General features: G+C 39.5%; 2 protein-coding genes across 4 annotated transcripts; both read right to left on the minus strand.

Annotated features, from left to right (window-relative positions):
* Positions 1-683: 683 nt before the first annotated feature.
* Positions 684-4,582, minus strand: LOC119475864 (transcription factor SOX-13-like). 3 transcript variants are annotated; one of them, XM_037748945.1, is made up of 4 exons: positions 3,996-4,582; positions 1,784-2,014; positions 1,384-1,607; positions 684-972 (listed from the first exon to the last, which is right to left on the minus strand). In XM_037748945.1, exons 1-4 carry the CDS (start codon positions 4,504-4,506, stop codon positions 781-783), a joined length of 1,158 nt encoding a protein of 385 aa, XP_037604873.1. In that variant the 5' UTR covers positions 4,507-4,582; the 3' UTR covers positions 684-780. The 3 variants fall into 3 exon arrangements, with proteins under 3 accessions (XP_037604873.1, XP_037604872.1, XP_037604871.1); XM_037748944.1 differs by having other exon boundaries at positions 684-960; positions 3,951-4,582; XM_037748943.1 differs by having other exon boundaries at positions 3,951-4,582.
* A 944-nt stretch (positions 4,583-5,526) lies between these two features.
* On the minus strand, positions 5,527-23,793 carry LOC119475865 (clathrin interactor 1-like). Its single transcript, XM_037748946.1, has 12 exons — positions 23,570-23,793; positions 16,860-16,964; positions 16,021-16,117; positions 14,350-14,458; positions 13,288-13,489; positions 12,676-12,825; positions 11,040-11,256; positions 10,874-10,955; positions 10,613-10,690; positions 9,895-10,217; positions 8,628-8,811; positions 5,527-8,240 (listed from the first exon to the last, which is right to left on the minus strand). Exons 1-12 carry the CDS (start codon positions 23,608-23,610, stop codon positions 7,834-7,836), a joined length of 1,995 nt encoding a protein of 664 aa, XP_037604874.1. The 5' UTR covers positions 23,611-23,793; the 3' UTR covers positions 5,527-7,833.
* Between the last annotated feature and the right edge of the window lie 393 nt (positions 23,794-24,186).

A 24,186-nucleotide genomic window follows, 5' to 3' on the forward strand; every position in this document is an offset into this window, starting at 1 on the left:
CCTGTGTTTCACTCTGTTTGCTGATGTTGCTGCTTTGACACCTGCATTTCCCTCCGGGGATTAATAAAGGTTCATCTTATCTTATCTTATCTTATTCAAAAATGTATTTGCACAAAAGTCAAATCCATAACAAAATCTGCATGCTATCACATTTAAAACATAGTAGAAGCAGGAGATTCATGTCCAGGCATAACTTAAAAATAAAATAGCCCTGAGCACTTGTACTGTAGCTCTACAAATGCTCTTGTAGTTGTTTATTTGGCAGGGTTGCACTTCCAGTTTATTTTAATAATATCTAGCTCTCATTCCTATTGAGTTTGTCAAAAGCGTCTGCCAAATTAATGTAATTTAATGCTTCTTGATCTGTTTGCAGTCGAATAGATGGAGGTGAAGGGAGAGTACAATATTATGTTATAAGGCAGACAAACTACCCATGTTTAGTACCAGACAGTGCATCAGAATTTTACTTAAGGAAAGTATGTGTACTTTTCATCCTTGCTGGTGGTATAAGATCTGAATATAATTACAGCTGACAATCAGGTAACATAATTTTTTATACTTAACATTTTTACACTCATACAGTATGTAGTAGGCTATGTTCTGTAGTCAGTAGAAATCATTTGGTTTGGTTGTTGCATTAATTTATGAACACTGCAAATTATCCAAATCCAAAGACTAACAGATACAGTCACAGAGCATTTTATTTATTTGGCCATAAAATCAAATTTAGATTCTTCTAAATATCACCGCCAGTGTTGCCTTGTGTGTGCCAAATGTCTCCTAGATCAGTCCAACAACATCAACATCATCCTGACGTCTACACTGCACTTTGTTGTTGGCCGAAAGCTGCCGACTGGTGACAATATCAGGCTGCTCAAGGATCACTGATGCGGTTTCATCCCTCTGCTGGTGTCGTGGTAATTCCTCACGTCCTCCATGGAGCTGCTGGCATTGGGTTATCTGTAGAAAAGCCTCATATAAGCACACAGGAAGTCAATTACAAAATGCTCCAATTGAATGTGTCAAAGCAAATGTCATTGAACGGTGAATTCTGTGAATCCGTGTCACCCTCTTAAAGTATCATGTAACAGTCAGTGTGTAAAAGTGAGCCATCTTGCAAATGTAAAAAGCTGGCTCTTTGAATAATATTGAGAACACTTGTGTCCAAAAACCAAATCATTCTCTACTTGCTGCTCCTTTAAAGAAATCTAAAGAAAAGAGTTTTTCCCTGTCTACATGATACTATGAGTTGACAGTAAAATGCTAATTTAATAATAAATGTTAGCTGTAATTTTGTTGTCAGAGTTGTCAGAATAAATTCATTACATGGGCTATGGAAGGCGCATTGAAGGAAGCTGAAATATTTCACTGAAGATGCCTAACCTTTAACGGGGGACCCATTTGATGACATTGGCAAAAATGTGGGTAAGGATAGTAGTCCACTGTGTAGGGCATCATGGCGGAACATGGGTACATGTTGGGGCCCTGCAACTTGGACTGATCTGGAGGCACAGCCTGTGAGAAGGAAATGCCAGGGTCCTGTCCTGCTCCCTGCCCTGAGGGCAAACACTCTATGCGTTTCTTCTTCTGGGGCCGAAACTCATAATCTGGCATGATATAACAAAACAGAGAGCCGGAGGAAGTGAAAGTCAGAGGTTCACTATCCATACCAGAACAGATTCAAACCGAAAACACATCCTACTGTATATCTGCACACAAGACATGACAGTAACCTTGCAGTAAATGTTAATTTTCCTCTAATCAGCTGTGTAATTGTCCATACCAGGGAATTGCTGCCTATGTATCCATTTCAGTTTGTAGGCCGCTTCATAGTAGGGCCTCTTCTGTTCCTCGCTGAGCTTGGACCACTCACGGCCAAGCACACTACTGCTGTCCATCATGTTGGCTCCAGGGCAGATTTTGCGGCGGTGAATATGAGACCACACAATAAAGGAATTTGGCGGCCGTTTAATGTATCCATTCTTGCCTTGGCCAAACTGCAACTGCTTCAGATCTGAAGGGGACATTTGGGGACTGATTTGTTTGCTTGCAGTTGCAGAAGACGTTCAAAATTAGACATAAAGTATGTGTAAGTACAGTATTTATCACTTATTTAGATGATTCTCTTAATAACCTGTAAGTCAACAAACACGTTTTACAGCAAAAATACATATGGACAGGCAAAACACCTAATGAAAGAAAACCGCTAAATAACATCCAGTATGTGTCTGTTAAATTCCTGCTGATTATCTTTTTTTTAATAATTATTTTCCCTTTCATTATTAATACATTTTGGGGCACAGATGATTTGTTTATTTTGGAGTTCTGTACATGAGAATTGAAGCTCACAAAAATGCTGACTGCAAGACACTCATATCACAAATTCAAGGAAACCAATTTACACTAGGAAAAGAAAAAAAACAACAGATGAAATATTAGGGATGAACATTTTTTAAAAATACTTATGTCAAACTTATGAGATACTAATTCAAAGATGTCACCATATCCATATTAAAATTATTACCAATATCATCATTTTGAACCAGAAAGTTAAACTTTTTTAACTAACAGAAAGTTTTTACTTACTGTCTGACTTAGTATCTATCTAAGTTTAACTTTAAAAAGTCAGATTAGTGTATCATTATTCTTGTAATAATAATTCTTATTTAGTATCTCATAGGTATGACTTGAATGTCAAAATGTGGCTTAGAATCTCACAATTTAATTGATTTATCTCGTAAATTATTCCTAATGGAAAAAAAATGTTTATTAGTATCTCATACTTTCTATTTTTGTTATTCCTAACATTTCATATTTATTTCCTCCCTGCTTCCATACACATCTCAACAATACACAAGACATAGTATACTTCAAGTTTATTTATGAAGTAAAATTAAGTAAAGTTCAAGTATATTTCCCAAGTATACTTTATGTAGTAAGTATACTGATATCAGTATAAACTTTTAAGTGCACTACTTCAATACTTCTTGGGACTAAATTGGCCCACTTTTTAGTATATAAAAGTATACTTTTAAGTGTACTTTAAGTGTAAGAATAGTAAACTTTGAGTACACAACTAGTTTACATCTTAGTTGTATTTTGTACTGCAACTATATTATGAAGTGAACTATACTACACATGAACTTATAGGTATGCTGTTAGTTTACTTGTTATATACTTGTAGCCCACTTTTTAGTTTATGAAAGTACACTTTAAAGTATAGTCTCAGTAAACTACTATTTTATTCATTTTTACTGCAAGTATACTTGTACGTTTTCTTTAACTTATAGTACTTAGCCAATGATTTATGTATTACATAAAGAGACTTTTGCTATTTGACCTGATATTTTGTGATGACATTGAATTGTTTTTCTTTTTCTCAAATCCCTCCATGGTGATCGGAGAATGCAAAAACGTAGAAAATTCTTGAGGATTTAAAGTAAATTAATATCAAAACATACATATACAAACTCTCACACCCTTTAATAGACTACTCTATCAAAAAGAAAGCATAAGCCAAGTACACTTAGACTTTTCTGTATACTTGTCACTATAAGCCAAGTAAATACGTTTCTGTATACTTGTCAGTATAAGCCGAGTATAGATTTTTCTGTAAAGTTGTTGTCAGTAGGCCTATAAGCCAAGTATAGTTAGACTTTTCTGTATACTTGTCCGTATACTCCGAGAATAGACTTTTCTGTATACTTGTTGTCAGTATAAACCAAGTATTCTTAGACTTTTCTGTATACTTGTCCGTATAAGCCAGGTATACCTAGACTTTTCTGTATACTTGTCAGTAGAAGGCAAGTATACTTAAGTACAATTTTGTTAAGTCTCTGATAAGTACATAAAAAGTAAACTGACAGCATACTCTCTTATGTTAAGTGTAAAAGAGGTATACTAATGGCACACTTGAATAAACTTCTTGTCAGTAACTGGAGACTGTGTACCTTCCTCCGTTGGTGGGATGGTAAAACTGGTAAGCGGACTATCACCTCTGGGTCTGGGTAAGGTTGTGAAGTGGACTAGACCTGGGTTCAGTGGTTCTCCAGCTGCACTGGTCTGTGTGGCATTCAGCCTCTCTGTGATTTGATCAACAGATGGAAGCAGCTTCACCACACTGACCTGGGAACCTGATGATGCTGCTGCTGCTGCTGGACATGAACCGGAAGGGACCGTTTTTGACGTGACACCACCACCAGCAGCATCGCAGCCACTCAGCTCCATCACTAACACACTTTGATAAAGCTGTAGTTTGTTAAACATGGTTGATACGGGTGGTAGCTTCCCGTCTTCAAAGGCAGAACTTGCTCCAACTGAGTTCATGTAGTTTTCAGAAGTCTTGGACCCATTTCCGGTTCCGTCCAGCGGTTGGATCCGACCCGTGTCTCCGGTGTGAAAGACCTGAGAGGCGGACGTGTGAGCGGGTGTCTCCGCTGGTTCTTGGTCCGTGTTTCGGATTGGTGGACCCGGTTCTCCTTTTCTTTTTTTAGAGTACATGTCCATTGTCACGTCCGTCGCTGTGATTTGGGGTTAGCTATCTGTTAGGTCTGGCTTTCAACCAGCTGGATTGTGATCAATTAAAAACGGTCGGTTGCCCGGACAACAGAGGAGGTTGCCAATACAACAGAGGAGGTTGCCCAGACAACAGTGAAGTTTGAACGGCTAGCTATTTAGCTGTTTTTTTTTCTTTCACCAGACACCAAAATAAAGTTGTATATAAATATATATACAACTTTATTTTTATATATATATATAAATTTATTTTATATATATATATATAAATATATAACTTGATTTTATATATATATATTTTTAAGTTCCAGCAATTCAATTTTGAATTTATGTTAGAATTTGCAGTGCAATTCTTGATAAACATATACACAGTGTTATTACCAATCTTGACATAAAAAAAATAATGACTAATTAATGTGATTTAAAGGGACTGTTTGTAACTTCTTACACGTATAAATCACCCGGGTCGGTGTCTATTTTAAAAAAAATGTTTTTATATCAATATTTGCAATGGTGCACAAAGCTTAATGAAAATGAATCTAAATGTCTTCAAAATGTCTTTAGAAATTTAAAATCCAAATCTATAAAATGAACATTATTGCAATGTTGCTGTAAGGACATTTAGTAAAAGAATAATTGATGATGTTACACATTAAAATCTTAACATATGTAATTTTGTTTACCTGTTTATTTGTATTACATACTCTAATGGTTCAAATTAAATTCACAGAGGCTGATTTTTTTTTAATTTAGCAGAGTGAAAAGTGACCGTAGTCGCAGAAACACCCAAATACACTTTATTTCCCCGACATGATTGTCTAATTTTATTTTTCAAAGCCTTCTGTGTACTATCAGGAATACATCTCTGGTAGTAAAATAATACATTTCGTTTATTTATTTGTTGGTTTAAAAGTTGTCAAAATTAAATTTTATTGAGTCTAAAAATGACTGGAATCAGCCTCTGACCATGATATAAAAAGTAGCCTACACTTAGAAAAAAGGAAAAAAAACTGAATCTTTAATGTTATAATTTAATTTAATGTTGAATGAAGTACAGAAAATATAGAGTACAATCAAATGAAACGAGCTAAACCGAAAAAGAAATAAAAACATGATTCCCGTCAACTAAATTATGTTATTAGTAGCTTTCACATATGAACATAACCTTAAACGAATAAAATAGTAAACTAAAAACAATGGAATCATCCTTCTGAGAGTAACAAAATAAAGATTTGGTCATTTGGAGTGCAGTGCCTCAGAAAACGACAAGAGGCTCTGCTTAGCTGTGTTTGCACATCAAACAGAGAAAACTATACCCATACACAAAGTCACACACACTCATTCATTCTTTTCTCACACACACACTTCACTCGAGACCCCCAAAACCCTTTAGATTGGTCTCAACTAGCCTTAGAAATCTTTTATTAAAACTCAGCTAACGAAAAAATTCCTCCAATGTATCTAATCCATGTCAAATGTAAGGGTGGTTATTTTCTAGTACACAGTTTGTGTGGCGCAGGTATGCAACCCTTGCACCAAGAGAATACCAAGCTGCAGCCCGGAAAATGTTTGCTGGCAAAAATAGTTTGTAATTAAAGGTACATTTCTAGGTTTACCCAACAATTCTGAGGTGAGCCATAAACATGGAAGAAATGTAGAGGATTGCGATGTTCAGTCTTGTAGATGGTGACCATCGTTTACCCTCTTTTCCCGTAGCCAGCTGGCAAATACTTGTTAAAAGAACATTATTCTGTACCTGTATCAATAAACAGTGTCGGAATTAAAAAGTAGAGCATACAGAAGAGATCCATGTGGGTCAGAAATGCTTACATAAAGTCCTACATCATGGCTGAAGTGACACAATGTCAGGTGTGGCATCAAGAGAAGCTATCAGTGAATAGTACTCTAAATAAAAATACTGACTGACCCTTTAATCAGGCACTAATCTGACAGAGGCATTCAAAATGGAAAGTAGAGGAAAAGAGTCACTTTTAACAGTAACCGATTATTGTAACATAAAGAGCCCAACAGTATTTTAGGGACCTTTGTTCTGAGCAGTTGAAGGATTCACTCATGTTGTCTTTTAAACATCAATAAAACGTTATTTGTCCAACTGTACAATGAGTTATTGTGAACCGCTATAGACCTGATAAAAAGAGTAGGGATGCACCGGATTGGATATCGGGCCGATACTGACTCAAATAGCTGGATCGGGTATTGTGGCAATGGGGCCAATCTATTAAATTCAATTTTATGGTTAATATTCCCATTTAAGTTTTGACCAATTTGTTGCTGCATTAAAAAGGTTTACACCTGAATTGTAATTCCTGTTAATTTGGAAGATTTTTTTTTTGCCAAATTGCTGGTGCACGGTTTACTATTTTAATAGTAAATACAAATTCAATAAATTTGTATGTATGTATTTATTTGTTACATTTTGTTTTACAAAGTTAGAAAAAGCAATGTTTAAGTCAAGCCTTAGACATAAAATAATGATCCCAGTCACTTCCGCATAGTGAGGCATACAGCTTATTAATTTAAACACTAGTATCGGATCGGTACTCGGTATCAGCCAATACCCAAAGCCTAGGTATCGCTATCGGTATCGGGACTGAAAAAGTTGGATCGGTGCATCCCTAAAAAAGAGGAATGGGGAGAAAAAGGATGCAATTCATCCACCCTAATATGGCTCAAGAATAAGTACAACAATACAGGGTTATCTCAAAACATAGACCTGTCCTGCCCTCTGCTGGAGGACCAGAGTATGGATTCAGTATACAGTACACCAGATTTTGTAACTGGCAATACCCTCTGGCAATAATGTAATGGCTTAAATTTTGCAATTGAATTTGATTGAAATTATACAAAACATGATATCTGCGAAAAAATTAAGGCGGCGATGCCATTTTCATTGGAGTTAACCCTACTGATTGAATTCTCTGTGCGGTTGCAGAGAAAAAACCTTTTGCACAGATTTTTGTAATGAAGGGGGACATACTGTAGTTCATATATAAACCAGGTAAAGATGAGGAACCTTTCCCCACAGGAAAGTAATGACTGGAGGCTGTGGGTTGACACCTTCCCTGCTCTTAAATTTCACACATCAAATGGGTGAGGGGCACCAGTGGGCGCTCTCCTCTACCTCCAATCATGTCAACAGACTGGGACGGTGAACGATCACTGGTGCCGGCTCGCCAAAGACAGCAGAAGCAGAGAGAGAAACATGCAAGGTTGTCTTCAAGTACTGCAGTCCTTCCGTGGTTCACACTCTCAAAATGTCAGACATGCACACTTACACTCACACACATTTGCGCTTCTTCATTTCCCAAAACTGCCAAAGTTAGCGAAGGCATCCTGTTTGGGTGGAATCACGGCTGGGGTGATGGAGTGTGCTAGGCCCACCCCTACTCCTGGCACTCCCATGCCAGCCATACCACCCATCATCACTGGAGTGGCCATGCCCATATTCATGCTCATGTTCATTCCCATCATGCCTTGGTTTACAGGAATTCCCCCCATCCCCATGGTCCCCGTGGCCATTGAAGGGGGCATACCCGATGCCAAAGAAGCAGGCATGCCAGTTGCCATTGATGCAGGCATGCCCATCGTCATGGCATTGCCTGCCATCATGGGATTGGCTGGTGGTCTAATGGGTGTGACGTGGGGCGGGGAGCTGAGGTTCAGTCCTCCGAAGTTCTGGGCCAACAGGTTGACGGGAGGCACTCCTGTCCAAACACATACGGGTAGGGAGGAGTTAATCCATTTTTTAACCAATTAAATAATAGCTAATTAATTTAAGGTTCACATATAAAATGTACAGAAGGCCAGAGGTCTGGAACAGTAGTACTGGGGATTTTCCAGCCAGTTTTTGCTTAAAGTACATACAAAAAACATTTTCAAACTAATATTAATGGCTGGGGCAGGCTAGAAAACAATAGTCAATACTTTCAAATGAAATTCAGGACTTTTAAAAACCTTTGAATGCCCTATTTTGAAGAAAAAGCTGAATATCAGTGCTTTTTAAGAACCCAGCAAATGTTTTTTCCCTTTTTTACATCCACCAGCTGTGTAAAATGCACACAGAAAATGGATCACAGTATGGAACATGATACCTTGCTGCTGGATGATATTGTTGAGTGTTGGCGGCGTCTTAGTGGGGTTGAGGCCTGCTGATAGGAAGTCCAGGCTGATGTTGACGGAGGGGTCAGACCAGGTTGACCCTAACGATCCTGGACCTCCAACACCAACCTTCTGCTGTTGTCCTATGGCCTGCTGAGACGTCATGCCTCCCAAGCTCTAAAATAAATTACAAATAATTTACACAAAGACACATGATTTTTTTCAGGTTACCTGTTTCATGTACTACTGTCACGATATAACGACCGTTTTATAAAAATAACTTTTAAAAAAAAATCATATTTGCTCCAATCTACTTCAGCTTTAAGGGTGCACTGACATACATCTTTGATTAGGTTGGCAGAAATGCTGAATGTTTGTGTCATCACCTTTCACATTTTTTTATCAAGGTCTTTTTATTGCAGATTTTCACAATATACAAACAGTACACAGTGTCTCATCTAATCTCATGTACCCACCTAGAGTCGGCTAATTTTTAGTACATTTTTATTGCACTATTTAGACCATGGGTCGGCAACCTTTTTTGATATTAAGAGCCATTTTAAAATGTTCTTGATAATCAGTGTGCCATATTAACATTAAGGTTAACATTAAGTTTTTATTATGACACCACATAAAAATTTAAATCTCCGACGGATCTGTAATTTTATTTCATCATATAGGCAACATGCATCACAATATTTAAAAAAAACAAAAAACATTTTTTTCCCATAATCAGGACATTGTTATTAGAAATGAGAGCACTATAAAGGAAGGCTGCCATCTTTATGAAAACATCCACATCTGAGTGGAAATCATTAACCCTTCCAACCTTCCACTAGTCTTGTTCATTAGCAACGAGTACCATCCAATCAGAGGCAGAGTAGGGCGGGTCTTTGCAGAATGTGGGTGGGGAAAAAAACTGGACTACTGTGAATAACAGGCAGCGCAACTGCCAATGGCTGTGAAAGAGGTCATTTGACATGTGGAAGAGAGGGCACTTCAACATTTCCAAAAAACTCACTTATTGCAATTGTGCCATTGGTTAAGCTACCTCATGCCACCATTGGCAGCTTAACCTAACCTTAACCTAAGGTTGCCTACCCCTAATTTATTATTTATTTAGACTATTAACTGGACCATTTAATACACATTGAAAGCTTCTGGGATATCCTTTCAGTGGAATTCATTATCGCCAACATTTTCAGATTTTCTTACAGTTTCAGACAAATGAGGCCTTCCTGTGAGATGTACAGTACCTACCTGTTGAGAGCGAGACAGGGGCATGGGTGGCATGGCGACAGATGCTCCTGGTGTTGAACCTCCCAGAGAAAAAGTCATGCTCTGAGAGGCACTCAGTGTTGTATGTGGATTGGCTAGTTGATGGTTAACGCCACCCATCAGGTCAAAGAGCTCCGCAGAAGGTGGGGCGGTGGCGGGATTAGAGGCTCGGGCTGTGGGTGACTGGACGCTGCCAAACAGGTCAGTGACGGGCTGGGAGGGACCAGAGCTAGACGAAGTTGGTGGATTGGCCGAGAAAGCATTCCAGTCTCCAAATTCTCCATTTCCATTGGATGGTGCAGCAGCTGGCCACAAGAGAGTAGCGATATGTTTAGCTGGGATTGTGACATTCATCTCAGACTTTGACAGGAACTGCCCCACTCCTTCACTGTGACCTAAATTTACACTCAATTTCTAAAAATCTACAAAAATATATAAATACACAAAAAAAAAGGATGTACAACATGGCTTTCTGTCACAGTGGACCTTGTCTGAACTGAGTGTAATTCAGCACTAAAGGGTGCTTTCACACCTAACATGTAAAAAGCCAGCGTGGACATGAACCGGACCAGAACTAAAATGCAGCAATATATACTGTATATTTCTCCCCCTTGGTCCGGACCAAATTAACCAAACTACATGTGTGAAAGCACCCTCAGATTACTACAGGAAGAGCTCAGAGAGGCAAGAAAAGGTTTACCAGTGGAAGTCGGGAGGCTGGCAGAGGCTGCAGGAGAGGAGAAGTCAGCGAAGCCACCAATGAGGTCTGAACTGCCACCTGGGTGGACGGACACACACATATTAGTGTGTATTAGTAATCATCCAAAAACCAAAGGACTGAAAACTCTCTTGTCCAACAAAGAGTGACACAACTTGTACACCCCTCAAATTTAAACCACCTTCATGGCCTTCATTTCTTTCATATCTGTGTGTGTGTGTGTGTGTAAAAGTTTGTAATTACCTGTTGCAGTGCTCTGATTGGATAAAGGGTCAATCACTAGCAGGTCAGCTAGACCGCTACTGGAAGACTGCCTGACTGATGACTAAAGACAGAGACACAGTGATTAAACATGGACTATTGAAATTGTATCTCACGTATGGAAAAGCCTGAGCGTTTGTGTGAGTACCTTCTCCTCTGGGCTCTTGTCTCCAGTGTAGTGGGCTGCAGCACCCAGGTCCAAAGTCTTGTTGCTTGTTGCTCCACTGCGTTTCCGCGTGGTGGTGGTTGTGGTTTCTGTTGCTTGTGTGATCTGGATGCTCTTCGTCGTGACAGTTTCCTCCTCATCTTTGAATTCAAGAGTTTCCTGCCTACCGTTTCTCGATGCTCTATCCTCCTCGTTGTCACTATGGCAACCAGACGCAAAAGACGTATGAGAAGCAGCACTCAGGAGATTTTGCTATAGACAGTTTTTTTGCTTCGCAATTATTGTACATCTGTGTGTTTGGTTATGTAATGCATAATACAAGACACAATGGTTTAAATATTTTAAACGCATGAGTCATCTGATGTGCAACAGGTAGGCGTATTATTTTGATATTTGCGATAACTGTGATAACCACTGTGCACAACCAAGGAAGCATGTAGTTTTTTTTAGGGGGTACAGGGGGTCTTTAGGGGAGATAGCAGTCAGCAGTCACATGTCAGATGTCACATAGAAGTGGTGCACATCATCTAAAAGCTGGGAACCTGAAGATTGATTTGAGATGCAGCTCAGCACTGTGTGTCAAGTTATTCTAGTCATCAATCAGAAATAAGCATTAATTAATTCAAATAAATTTTAAAAGTGTATCAGGGCATTATGACAGAAGTATATGATGGCATCCCCATGCTCTATTATGTCTCATAGGTTGTTGCAGCAATTTTTGGGTTGATACCATTTGTTACAAAGATTTCAATTACAAAATGTAAACATTTTTAACCACTCGAGAATTGATAAAAATGATCAATAATCCCTCTGAAATAACACATTAAGACACCAAGACCTTGAGGAACACCAGAGAAAAAGCCATGCTGTGATTTGGTATCAAAAACTTTTGACATTTGGAAATTCCGTCAAGAATTGCATTTTTCGGCGATTGGATGGCGAGCACTTCTGTTGTGGAAACGGCTCAGAAACCCCCTTATTGTCAATCTAACTAGGAAAGCCATCCACCCTCTGAATGCTCTAGATCTCTAGTTTGTAGCTGTAAAGTATCATGAGTCTGTGATTATCCTAGAGGTCACCACAGGTCATTTTATAAAGTGAGGACAAGTTTTAAAAAAATGGCCTCACTATATGAAATGGCTGCTGTGGAGACTAACATCATCACACATGAGAACAATTGGACTCATTGGATCCACAAACGCCTCAGCTTTACAGTGATACCCAATTTATATAATTCCAAGACTGTTTAGGGAACCCAATATGCAGAAATATTCAAATAAACAATTTTTAGAATAGGCAAAATAACACATTTATACTGCATTAAAAAAACTGCATGTTTTTTGCCCCATACTGCATGTGATTGTCATAAAGTGGGCCGGTCTGTAAAGGGGAGTCTCGTGGGTACCCATAGAACCCATTTCCATTCACATATTTTGAGGTCAGAGGTCAAGGGACCCCTTTGAAAATGGCCATACCAGTTTTTCCTCACCAAAATTTAGACCAACTTTGGAGCGTTATGTAGCCTCCTTCCCAACAAGCTAACATGACATGGTTGTTACCAATGGATTCCTTAGGTTTTTGAAGTGTGCATGTTGACATCGTCAGTGTGTACGTTTACCTGATTCTGTCGGGTGAGTCATCTCGTTCCTTCTTTCTGAACTTGTTGAGTGTGTCGTCGATGGTGCTGCCTATCTTGTCACTGATCTCTCCGAGCTTCTCACTGAAGGGGAAAGCTCCTTTGCTCTTATCCCAGTCCTCATCCCACTTACTCCGATCCAACTCATTAGCTGGAAGGAAGAGCACGGGGAAGGGCAGAGAGAGAAAGAGAGAAACTTTGAAAACTTGTGCAGTCTCTCATACTAGTCGTATAAACCTCCTAATATCATCTGTACAACGTTGTGTAACAACTGCAATCTATAACAAATATAAGACACGAAAAGCAACAATAAGATTAGAGCTGCTGCTAATTAATTACTTGTTTAGTCTATAAAATGTCTTGTTCTTGTGTACGATTAACAGTATATATATATATATATATATATATATATATATATATATATATATATACATAAAGTCAGCTGTGTAATAAAATGATTATTTATATATATATATAATCATTTTATTACACATCTGACTTGAGCTGTCAAAGGAGATGCAATGAATTACTTACAGTTCTTAATGCTTCCTCCTCCTCCTCCTCCTCCTCCTCCTCCTCCTCCTCCTCCTCCGCCTCCTCCGCCTCCTCCACCTCCCCCCCCCTCCTCCTCCTCCTCCTCCTCCTCCCATACTGTCCGAGGAGACTCCAATGTATTTATCTTTGTTCTTCTTGGCTTTCTTCCTCTCCTCTCTCAGTCTGTCGTCATCCTGGATGAACTCCACCATCTCCTTCACCTTCTGACGCACATTGATGCCCTGATCCTTACCGTTCTCATCTGGACAGACACACAAACGCAGCAAAACTCAAACAGGAGGACTAGGGGCCAGACTGAAATGACTGATATGATTTGTTGTAGGTAGCAACTTTGGTGACAACTTGACCTTTCATCTAGTGCCACCCACCCTGGTCAAGGCAAGGTGTCTTGAAAACTAAATGTGGGATATTCAATGAACTTTCCAGAGATAATTCCACAGAGGATCAATCATTATGGCTGTGTCCAAAATCATTCACTTCTACCTGCTCACTATCCAGAGAGTTCTATATAAAGGACTTTATAGTGAGACACTTACGGACGCTATTTTCTCATTTTCTCTGCGCCGTTAATTACGATGAGGTCGCACAATTAAAACGTGCCAGACCAGCGTCGGCTGGTTGACCATCCATAATAAATACTGGCATGTATCTTTGTGTGTGATAAATACATGTTGTAAGCTATTTTGTTGATTTGTCTCAGTGAAATGCTCTGAGTGAGTTTAAGTTCCCCCTGGTAAGCAGTGATGCAGTGTATATGTCTAGAGTTTTGTTTCTGTTGTGATGCTGCTCTGCTCACATTAAACACTAATTATTTTCGCACCACAACTCATGGATTTGACTGAATCCCACTGCTCTCTCCTCTTGCCTCATATATACTATATATATTAGGGCTGTCAGAGTTAACGCAATCAAAAAATGCAAATTCATTTTAACACCACAAATTTCCAACATTTCTATTTGTACGCAAAAATGGACAGATTGAAGTTCTAGAGCACGCTGTATTCATGCTTCTCATGCAGAAAATGAACCCTTTCTCGTAACGTCTAATTTGCACACTAATTTCTCTAAAAGGAGGTAGCTAATTTCCATTTAGAGACTCACCAATGAGGTTGTAGTTTTCTAGAGATCGCAGGTCGTAGATGTGTTCTCTGGCGCTGGTGACGACTCTTTCAGACCCATTCCTGATCAGATAGGCCAGCAGCAGTAAAGCCTGGCAGAGGGAGGCAAAGAGGTCGTAAGAGATGGAGTGAGGGACGTGATAAGAGAGTTAACTATGTAGAGGTTGGGGGGGTGGAGCCAGAATTACTCAGTGAGAAATAATCTTTCCTAAAACTATATTCACCCTCTCTTAAACTCATCTTAACTGCTCTCTAAAAAAATCCAGACTCACTCATCTTCCTTGGCTCTTGCATAATTTATAATCTTTGCACATCAGTCTTATGATTATGTGGGCAGGACACAAGAATGTAGTTGAGATGCACTGCTTTGATCTTCTTTGAACTATACATTCACAGGATTCATACATCTGTTACTGTGGGCATTTTTTTTAAAGTATATTTACTGTTTTATTTTTTTAAAAAAAGAAAGAAAAACAGAAAATCAATAAGCCAGAAATGTCTTGATCCAGTCAGTCGTGTAAACACTGGAGCCCATGTAGGTGTCTGACTGCGGGCACAAAGAAGCGCTGAGACTTAGCTTTAATAAATCCTGATAAAACAATACAGAACTAAGCTGCACGTTACAATACGACACAGAGGTGTGGACTTGAGTCACATGACTTGGACTCAAGTCAAACTCGAGTCATACATTTAATGACTTTAGACACGACTTGACAAAATCAAAAAAGACTTGCAACTCTACTTGGACTCTACACCAATGACTAGTGACTTCACTAAGGCCCTGCTCAGACCTGATATTAACATGCATCCTCAGTGATCGGATCACAAGTGGACGGCTCTAAGTACAGGTGTGAACGCACTCAAGAAAAAATTGAGGACGCATTGAGATCCAATCGCTCAGACCACATTCAGAGGTGGTCTGAGCCACATATGGCCACATTCTTTTAGCATTGTGTACGTGAATGCGTCCTGGGCCATATTGAAGGTCCCACTTGGATCCGCGGGTCTCTGCATTGGCAGAGGTGAGCGCTTGTCTGCCTCGCAGCAGGAAACAGCCTCTGTGCACTACTGCATTCTGTCGGTACAACTGTATCTTATTAAAATAGATCTTATCTATAGGCTACATATCTACAGACAATCAGACTAGGCACGGGAAGTCCATTATTATCATACTGTCGGAGATGTGTCGGCGTTTTTGTTCCTGTGCTTTGCACAGAGCTGACAAAGTATGTTATTTGCAACGAATCAATTAATTTCCCTTCATTTCCTGGATCAACTAACGTTGACACTGTTCATTCCCAGCAAGTTGACAATTAATTCCACAGATCCACTTTCTTTGAACCAATCTGACAGCATCCAATCAAGTTGTGGGGGAGAACCATGAAGAACTAGCGTTACGTTACTGAGCACCAGTTGGAAAAAAATGTGTGGGTCGAAAATTACAGAAGGAGACGCAAATGGCATTAAATTTGGTAATGAGTGCATTATGACTTGTTTAAGACTCAAAAGTTAAAGTTTAGGACTTGGAACTTGAGTGCAAAGACTTGAGACTTACTTGTGACTTACAAAACAATGACTTGGTCCCACCTCTGGATACAACACAGGCACACCGGGGAAACAACCAACCAACCTGCCAACTAGAGTGTAACCACACCTTGTAGACTCGTCTCCAGTTCTTCTTGTTGTCCTTCAGCATCCTGGTCCACAGCATGTTCATCACCTCTGGGAACTGCTCATACATAAATGTAGATCTACACACACAAACACATGCATATTATAGTGCTGGGGAAAGCCATACAGGTAAACCAAAGCCTGATCAGGTCTAGTGACCAGAGCCTTAACTGTCTTTCTAACAGAACTCTTATTTCTTCTTAACAAAACACCATGTGTGCATGTGTGTGTAATAACCAGGGCTGTCAATCGATTCAAATATTTAATCGCGTGGTTGTCCATAGTTAATCGCGATCAATCGCAAATTAATACAGGTACTGCATTTAGCATAAAGAATATGCTCAAATCATAACATGGCAAACTGCAGCCCAACAGGCAACAATAGCTGTCAGTGTGTCAGTGTGCTGACTTGACTATGACTTGCCCAAAACTGCATGTGATTATCATAAAGTGGGCATGTCTGTAAAGGGGAGACTCGTGGGTACCCATAGAACTCATTCACATATCTTGAGATCAGAGGCAAAGGGACCTCTTGGAAAATGGCCATGACAGTTTTTCCTCGCCAAAATTTAACGTAAGTTTGTAGTGTTATTTGGCTTTCTTCGCGACAAGCTAATAGTAACATGGTTGGTACCAATGGATTCTAGTTTCATATGATACCAGTATCTTCATTCTAGCTTTAAAACTGAGCCAGTTACAACCTAAAAATAGCAAGTTGCGTTAATGCAGCCCTAGTAAAACAGTTTGCCTGCTATCTTTAGTGATATCGTGCATGTATTTGCATGCACATACAGGAACTGTGCATGTGTGTGTTACACATACTTGGCTATTTCTCCCATCAGTTGTCCGGAGGGTCCCCAGGGGTCGTCATTGGTAGCCTCTCTCACCTTGGACTCGATCTCTGAGTAGTTCATCACCACATTAGTGCTGTTGACAGAACATATATCCGTATTTATCAACATTTCAAACATGTAAAGATGAAGCTATGTGGCTTTACTTTTTTGTCTTTCTGTTCACTTATAATAAACACGGGAGCTTGTTATTGTCAGTCATTCAGTCTGTCAGCTTTGCTGGTTATCAGCAAATGTCCTGTGCTGATTCCCTTCACACTCCACTCGTCACATTTCCAGAGGTCAGGCAGACCGAAATACAGACAATCAGAAACACACACATTGATATATTTACACAGTAGAACACACGCAAATACAATGAGGGCAACTCTCATATGACAAACAATCCCTCCGGCTAGCAGAGCGTCATTATCATATCAAACTTCTACACACACACTCTCTATACAACACAGATGTCTGGTAGGGGTGGGAAAAAAATAGATTCACCTGTGTATCGGGATTGGGTTTTTTTTTGTACGATTTTGAAATCAATTTTTTAATGTGTGGAGGTAGAAGGAAGTTACCGCTTTTATTGTTGTAGTCTGAATAACGTGACGTCCTATCCGTTCCGAATCCGTAAACACTACAGATACAGTAAAGTATGGAAACACTTTGGGTTTCACACATTCCCAGGAAAAGCAGAGCTAGACATCGTGCCTAAAGCTGCATGCTAACTCTGTCATGGACAGGAAACGTTATGGTATTGAGGTAACGTGCGGTAGAGCCAGCCCTCACTCTCATCTCCGTGGTCAAATCGGCCGACGCTACAACTGTAGAGCACCCATATACTGACATTTATGTTAAATACATTCAAACGGGCCCGATGGAGCTGACCGTGGATGTATAAAGAAAACGGAGCTGATGGTAAAAGCTATCGATGGACTTGGCGAAGTTAGCTGAAGTATACGTGTGTCGTGTGACTACGTCTGGTTTTCAAAATAAGGTGTTAACAAAGGGAACTGTATTTACAAAATACATATATGGAAATAAGATTGATTGGATTATATTCACCAGAAGTATGAAACATTACATGTCCCTTATAAATTAAATAGAAAATACCACTAATTTGTGAGGGAAATGTCTTTATTCTTTGATTTTTGGGCTGCTGGAATTTTTTTTTATAAATAATTCCTGATAATGACTGATATATTTGACTTCAGGACATCTCTAACTACATACATGTTGAAAATCAACATTTTTACTGTATTAATTTAGATATTTTCTAAAGTAAGAGTCCCTACAAGTGTATGATCCAACTTTTCCCATGGTCTACTGTTAAAAAAGTTTACAAAAATCACAATAAATCGTAATATCGAATTGCAATACATATTGAATCGGTACCCAAGTATCATGATAGTATCAAATCGGGAGATATGTGTGTCGTCCCAGCCCTAATGTCTGCCTACTGCTGCACATGGCACCGCCTCACTCATGCAGCACACACAAACACTCAAGCTGACAATAACTAACAGGGTTATCACACATTCATGCAAGTGTCATAAACAATGAAGTCAAGTAAGACAAAGTGAATCTCAGCTCACTGAATTATGAATGACAGCTTTTTTTTAAAAGCCTGTGTCTCGACCACTGCACTTCAGAGGACATGCAGACGAGCATAGTGTATAAGAAAATATTCAGCTGGACACAAAGGGAAGTGAGTAGGGTGTGTACATCCATGTGTGTACATCCATGTGTGTCTGTGTGTAAAACAACGAGGTAAACACAGCCAAAGCTCCCCATCAGAAATGTCTGCTTCCTGCCCCCTTTGTTTTTGTGGGCTCACCAGCTGCTGTGTTTGTTTTCCTGTGTGTGCGTTGCATCTCTTGATGTGCTTGGCTCGCTCTACAGACCCCTTTTAAAAAGCACTGCAACGTGAAACACACCTCTCACTCTCCTCTCCGCCACAACCTACTGCTCCCTTCAGCCTGTCATTCCTACCTCCTTCTTCACCTGGCCTTTTTTCACATTTCTGTCTCCTTCACTTCATTTTCTATATCCTGTTTTATCTCCTGCTCCTCGCTTCTCCCGATCCTATCATAACTCCTTTATTCCACAGCACCTCTCCTCTCCGTCTCTTTCTCCTCTGAGCTCTGCCACCCTCCCAGCCAAAGGAAAATCTTCCGTACAGGAGCTGCCTTTGACTGTGTTATTGTCAGCAGATAAGACAGACACAGACAGCGAGAGCTCCATCATAGCGTGACTCTTAATCTGCAGGAAAAGCGAGGCCGCCGCTGCCAGCTCTGTTGAGGTAGATCAATAATAGAGTGTTTTCATCATGCCCAGCCAGGCACAACCAACAGCTGATAGGAGCTGGTGTCTATTACTCCATCTAAAGCTCTGTTGAGCTCTCCGTCTGTGCTACTTCTATACTGCATATTCCCTCTTCTAATCTCCTTTCTTCGGTCTATTCGCTCATCTTTCTTTTATGCAACTCTCTCCTATTGACTTCCTCTTTCTTCCTTATCACATTTGCGATACAATTTGTCCTTTAAAGGGCGTAGCCAACCGGAGAACGTAGGGTGTCAAACTGTGAGCAGATAGTCAAAGTGAAATATGACATTTTCATGTGTCATGTTCAAATGTAAATGTGGAAAATAAAGGTATGATTACAGAAAATAAAAAACAGGATTTAAGGATAATTTCCTCTTGGAAGCATTGTTGGCCGTACCAATGTATCATCTAAACCACGGGTGTCAAACATACGGCCCGGGGGCCCAATCCGGCCCAATCCAGCCCACTGGATGACTTTGCAAAGTGTAAAAATTTCAGAGAAGTCATTAAAGTGGCAGTAGGCAGTATATTTTTGGCATCATTGGGCAAAAATTCCATAATAACCTCGCAGCATATTGTAATTCAAGTGTTCTGAGAGATAACTAGACTTCTGCACCTCCTCATAGCTCTGTTTTCAGGCTTCAGAAAATCTAGCCCGTGACGGGAGACTTTGATCAATCACTGGTCATTTCATTGAGAGAGCGTTCCTATTGGCTGTGCTCCGGAGCTGTGGCCAGAACTTGGCGTTCCTTCACCAGATTTCACAATGGCGGCGGCGGCGACACAAACTTTCTAATTTTACAGCTAAACTGTGCACTAAAAGATGATTCTGAAAACATTTGAGGAGAGAAATAGGCATTAACGTAACATAATATTGATTCATATTTGATCAGCGCTGCCTAGTTTGACCGTTTGGTCGGAGTTTGCGTGATTGACAGCTGGCTCTCATAGACTCAGATCAGCTCTTACTGCTTGTTTTCCTCCAGTATGTGAAATTTTGCAGATGCCGTTAGGAGCACCGGAGGACACCGGAGGATACAGAGGCACATGATTTTTTTCAGGTTACCTGTTTCATGTACTACTGTCACGACATAGTGACCGTTTTATAAAAATAACTTTTTTTAAATCATATTTGCTATTTGATAAAATACAAGAACTTGCCGGGAAAACTGAGAACAGAATGAATTGTTGGAAGGTTTGAGGAAACAGTAGTCTGTAGTCGAGGGGTCAGCGGGACATCTCAGGCTGTTCATCATCTCTTTTGTGAATGGATTTTCCGTTAATCGTGAACGTTTTCAGAATGTACTTGTACTTCATTACACTAACAGGAAGGGAATATTTGGCGGTGGTGTTATTTATAGGTTACTATGCATTGGTTTTACTGGTTCGGCCCACTTGAGAACCATCTGGACTGTACGGGGCCCTTGAACTAAAATGAGTTTGACACCCCTGATCTACACAATCCATATTTAAAGAGGTATACAGGGCAAAATACTGTATATGTAAGAGTTCATCAGTCTCCCTAAAATTAAAAGAGGCTTTTGGCATACTGTACCCTTCTTGTCACTGCAGTGTGTTTGCACACAGTATGCACCTTATAGTAGTCTGCATTTAACCTTGCTTGCACGATTGCTATCAAAATGTAAGTGCACATTAACAACCCACAGGGAGCTGAATCCTCCAAGTTTTAATTACGCACCTCATGTACAAATACACAGTAAGTAAATCTATAGTAAATAGTAAACACAGTACAAGATAGTTGAAAGAAAATATTAACAAAGACCACAACACTGTAACAAAATGAGATAGTGGCTAGCTGGTATGTTTTAAGTTAGAAAATACACTCCCTGGCCACTTTATTATACCTTTACAATCAAATGCCTTTACAAAGCTTATAATAGTCAGTTTTAGTTCAAACTTTATGAGAGGAGTTAATTCAACTGCACAATATGTTTATTACTGAGGTTATAGTTAGTGGTGGTGTAGTACTCGACTGCATTAAATTGAAATGTGTTTTTAATATTCTTCCCCCCTCATGCATACATTAGAAACACCTCTATATGTAATGTAGTCCAATTCACCACCACTGCAAACTACAACCCCAATAATAAGAGTTAATTAATAAGTCTCTGACAGCATCAATCAAAACTGAGTTGCTGTAAAATGGGACACTGCCTATTGTGAGACACCTAAGCTCCAGTGGATGTAGGTCTTCCTCAAACAAATAAAAGTCAATAAAACTATTGATATTTAATGTCATTCTAATATGACTAAATGCTTCAAATCAATTACAATCTTCATTCATTGTTCTTTATTTATTTATTATTATTTATAATCTTATTGTTTGTTTGATGTTGTTCGATTCTCCATGTAACATCCACACATAAGCCTAGGTTTTGTAACAGCAATAACATTGTAAGTGGTAAAATTACTGAATGTGGGATTGCACATTTAGTCTTGAGTGTTTCCTACATTAATTAAGGTGATTTTTAGGCCTTTTAACAGACTTTTCAGTGTCCCACATTTCAAACATGACTGTCCCACATTTGAAAATTAAGATTTGTCAGAGAAAACTTGGCATTAGAGTACTGATATGTCTACCATTTCTTTTAAGAGCATGATATCTGCATTTTCTTTTTTGGTTCAATTAGGAAACATCCTGGGGATTACGGAGTGGTACTGGGTTTGGATTTAATGTATTGGCTTCATATCACAATATATTCCAGAAATCTGAAATACAAAAAAAATGCCCCACATTAGGCTAATTCACCCTACTTTTAAAACTGATTTCATTTTATCTACCAAAAACCTAGCCCTCCAGATAGTGACACCATCCTCATCAAATGTTGTTTACTTTGCTATTAAATAAAAGAGCCTGTTCCCAAAAAATAGGTTTACTTAGCCTACTTATCCCAACTGACTAAAAGCATCAGTGCATCCTCCAATTTTTTTTGTGGGTTTGGTTTACTCAACAAAGATGGTCATATAATTCATATCGGCTTATGGGAAATGTTGTTCAAAATTACTGCGTGATTTAATATGAACTCAAACGTAATTATAAAATACTTTATGTTTAAATAAATAATACAAAATAGTAATTAAATTAAATAATATAATACACATATACATATTACCTTTATGTTAAGGCAAAGGCTATGGCAGCAGTGGGCACTTGCTTATTTGCATTTAACATGTTACATTTAATGTCACACGTGTATATTAAATTAAATAAGGATTAATGAATTTTGCAAAGTCTCAAAAAATTAATTTATACTTATTTTGTAATAATGTATATATATTTCTTTTCTGTATTTTTTTCTATTTCAAAGGTTTTTCACCTAATGACTAATGGCTAATAATAATTCCAAAATGAACTGAACTTTTAACTCAACCTATAAAATAAAGGAGGGAAAAGCTGTTTGTCATTGAGTGGATTCCAGTTAAAAATCTTCGAGTGGATGTTTCAATCTCTCTCAAGTTGGGATACTGCACATATTTAAACAATAACTTGACAGTGAGCCTATTGGAACAAACAGGACAGGAAGCTGTTGTTCTCCCTCCTCCTCCTCCTCCCCCTCCTTCTCATCCTGGGATACAGTATAATTACTATATACATTGTACTGCACATTATACTTGCAACAATAGATACACAAAGACACACATCACAATGAAGCAAGTGCCCAGACAATCAGCCCGATGTTAGTAGGATGCGACATCAGCATTACAGTACTACAGTATGATCTGTTTGGCCAGCTTTGTTGTCCTAACAGTTCGGGACCATGGGGACATGGGCCTCATCCTAATTGGCAGGAAATTTACTATAACCCACATACAATTATCTAGCTTTCCATCATCAATGCTTAAAGCCTTCTACTCGGGATATGATGTTGGGTGAATGCATGGTGGATGTAACCGGCATCACCAGGGTGCAGGGACAACAGGGCGTGATCTTGCAGCAGCAGCACCAACAGAAACAGTACAAACACAGAGCCGACCTGGGCTTTAGCAATGCTAGAGGAATTAGCTAGCTGGATAGCAGCTTTTCGTTGCAGGATCAGAAATTAATTGCATTGTGTAATATTGTATTTTCCTGGCCTATATGAACAAATGTGGAAAAAAAATGTACAGAGAAGAAGAAACCATTGTAAAACACACACACATGTCTATTTATGCTGCAAGGTTGAAGATAGATTGGCAGCTAGCCAGCTAGCTAGTCGATGCTAACAGCTGAGGGGCTATTGTCGTGACGTCACGGCCCCAAAGCTGCTGATGCTGCTGAAGCTAAAGCTAAAGCTAGCCGGTTAGCCCAGCAACGAGTTAGCTTAGCAACCAGTTAGCTTAGCAACCAGCACCTGCTCCTCGGGTACTCACGCTTTGTCCACCAGCTCTCTGACTTTCCACATATTCAGCATCTCCGCACGGCACTGCGGGACCGCCGGCTCGATACTGCGTCGCCCCCCGTGCCTCTAGGTATCCGGTTACCGACGACAATCCCCCCCCACACTCTGTAGTTACAGCGGCCGCTGCGGTTAACGGATCGGCCCCCTTGTTGCTACGGAAACGTCGTTCTCTGTCTACGTCACTGGAGCGTCGAGATGCTCCCTTGCATCCTTGCAAAAAACAAGATGCATCAGCTAACACAGTAAAAACAAAGAGCTAAACAAAGTGTAACAAAATATGAACCATTTAAATAGAAGGAAGTATAAAAATAGGAGCAGCATATACAGTATTGACAATACACAGACTATTAACACAATTGCACAAGTGGAAAATGATACTGCACAGTGAGAATGAATGAATGAATGAATGAATGAATGAAATTCCATCTGAAAATATCAGGTTATTGTCAGTTTTTGGTGTGTAAGTGTAAGTGGTCTACTGGGAGCAGTGCTGGTTGTGGAGTCTGACAGCTGCAGGAAGCGCTCCTTCACACACTTTGGGTGGAGCAGCCTGTCGCTGAAGGAGCTCTCCGGTGCTGAGATGGTGTC

The sequence above is a fragment of the Sebastes umbrosus genome, chromosome 17, assembly GCF_015220745.1.
Source record: "Sebastes umbrosus isolate fSebUmb1 chromosome 17, fSebUmb1.pri, whole genome shotgun sequence".
In the NCBI taxonomy this organism is placed as follows: Eukaryota; Metazoa; Chordata; class Actinopteri; order Perciformes; family Sebastidae; genus Sebastes; species Sebastes umbrosus.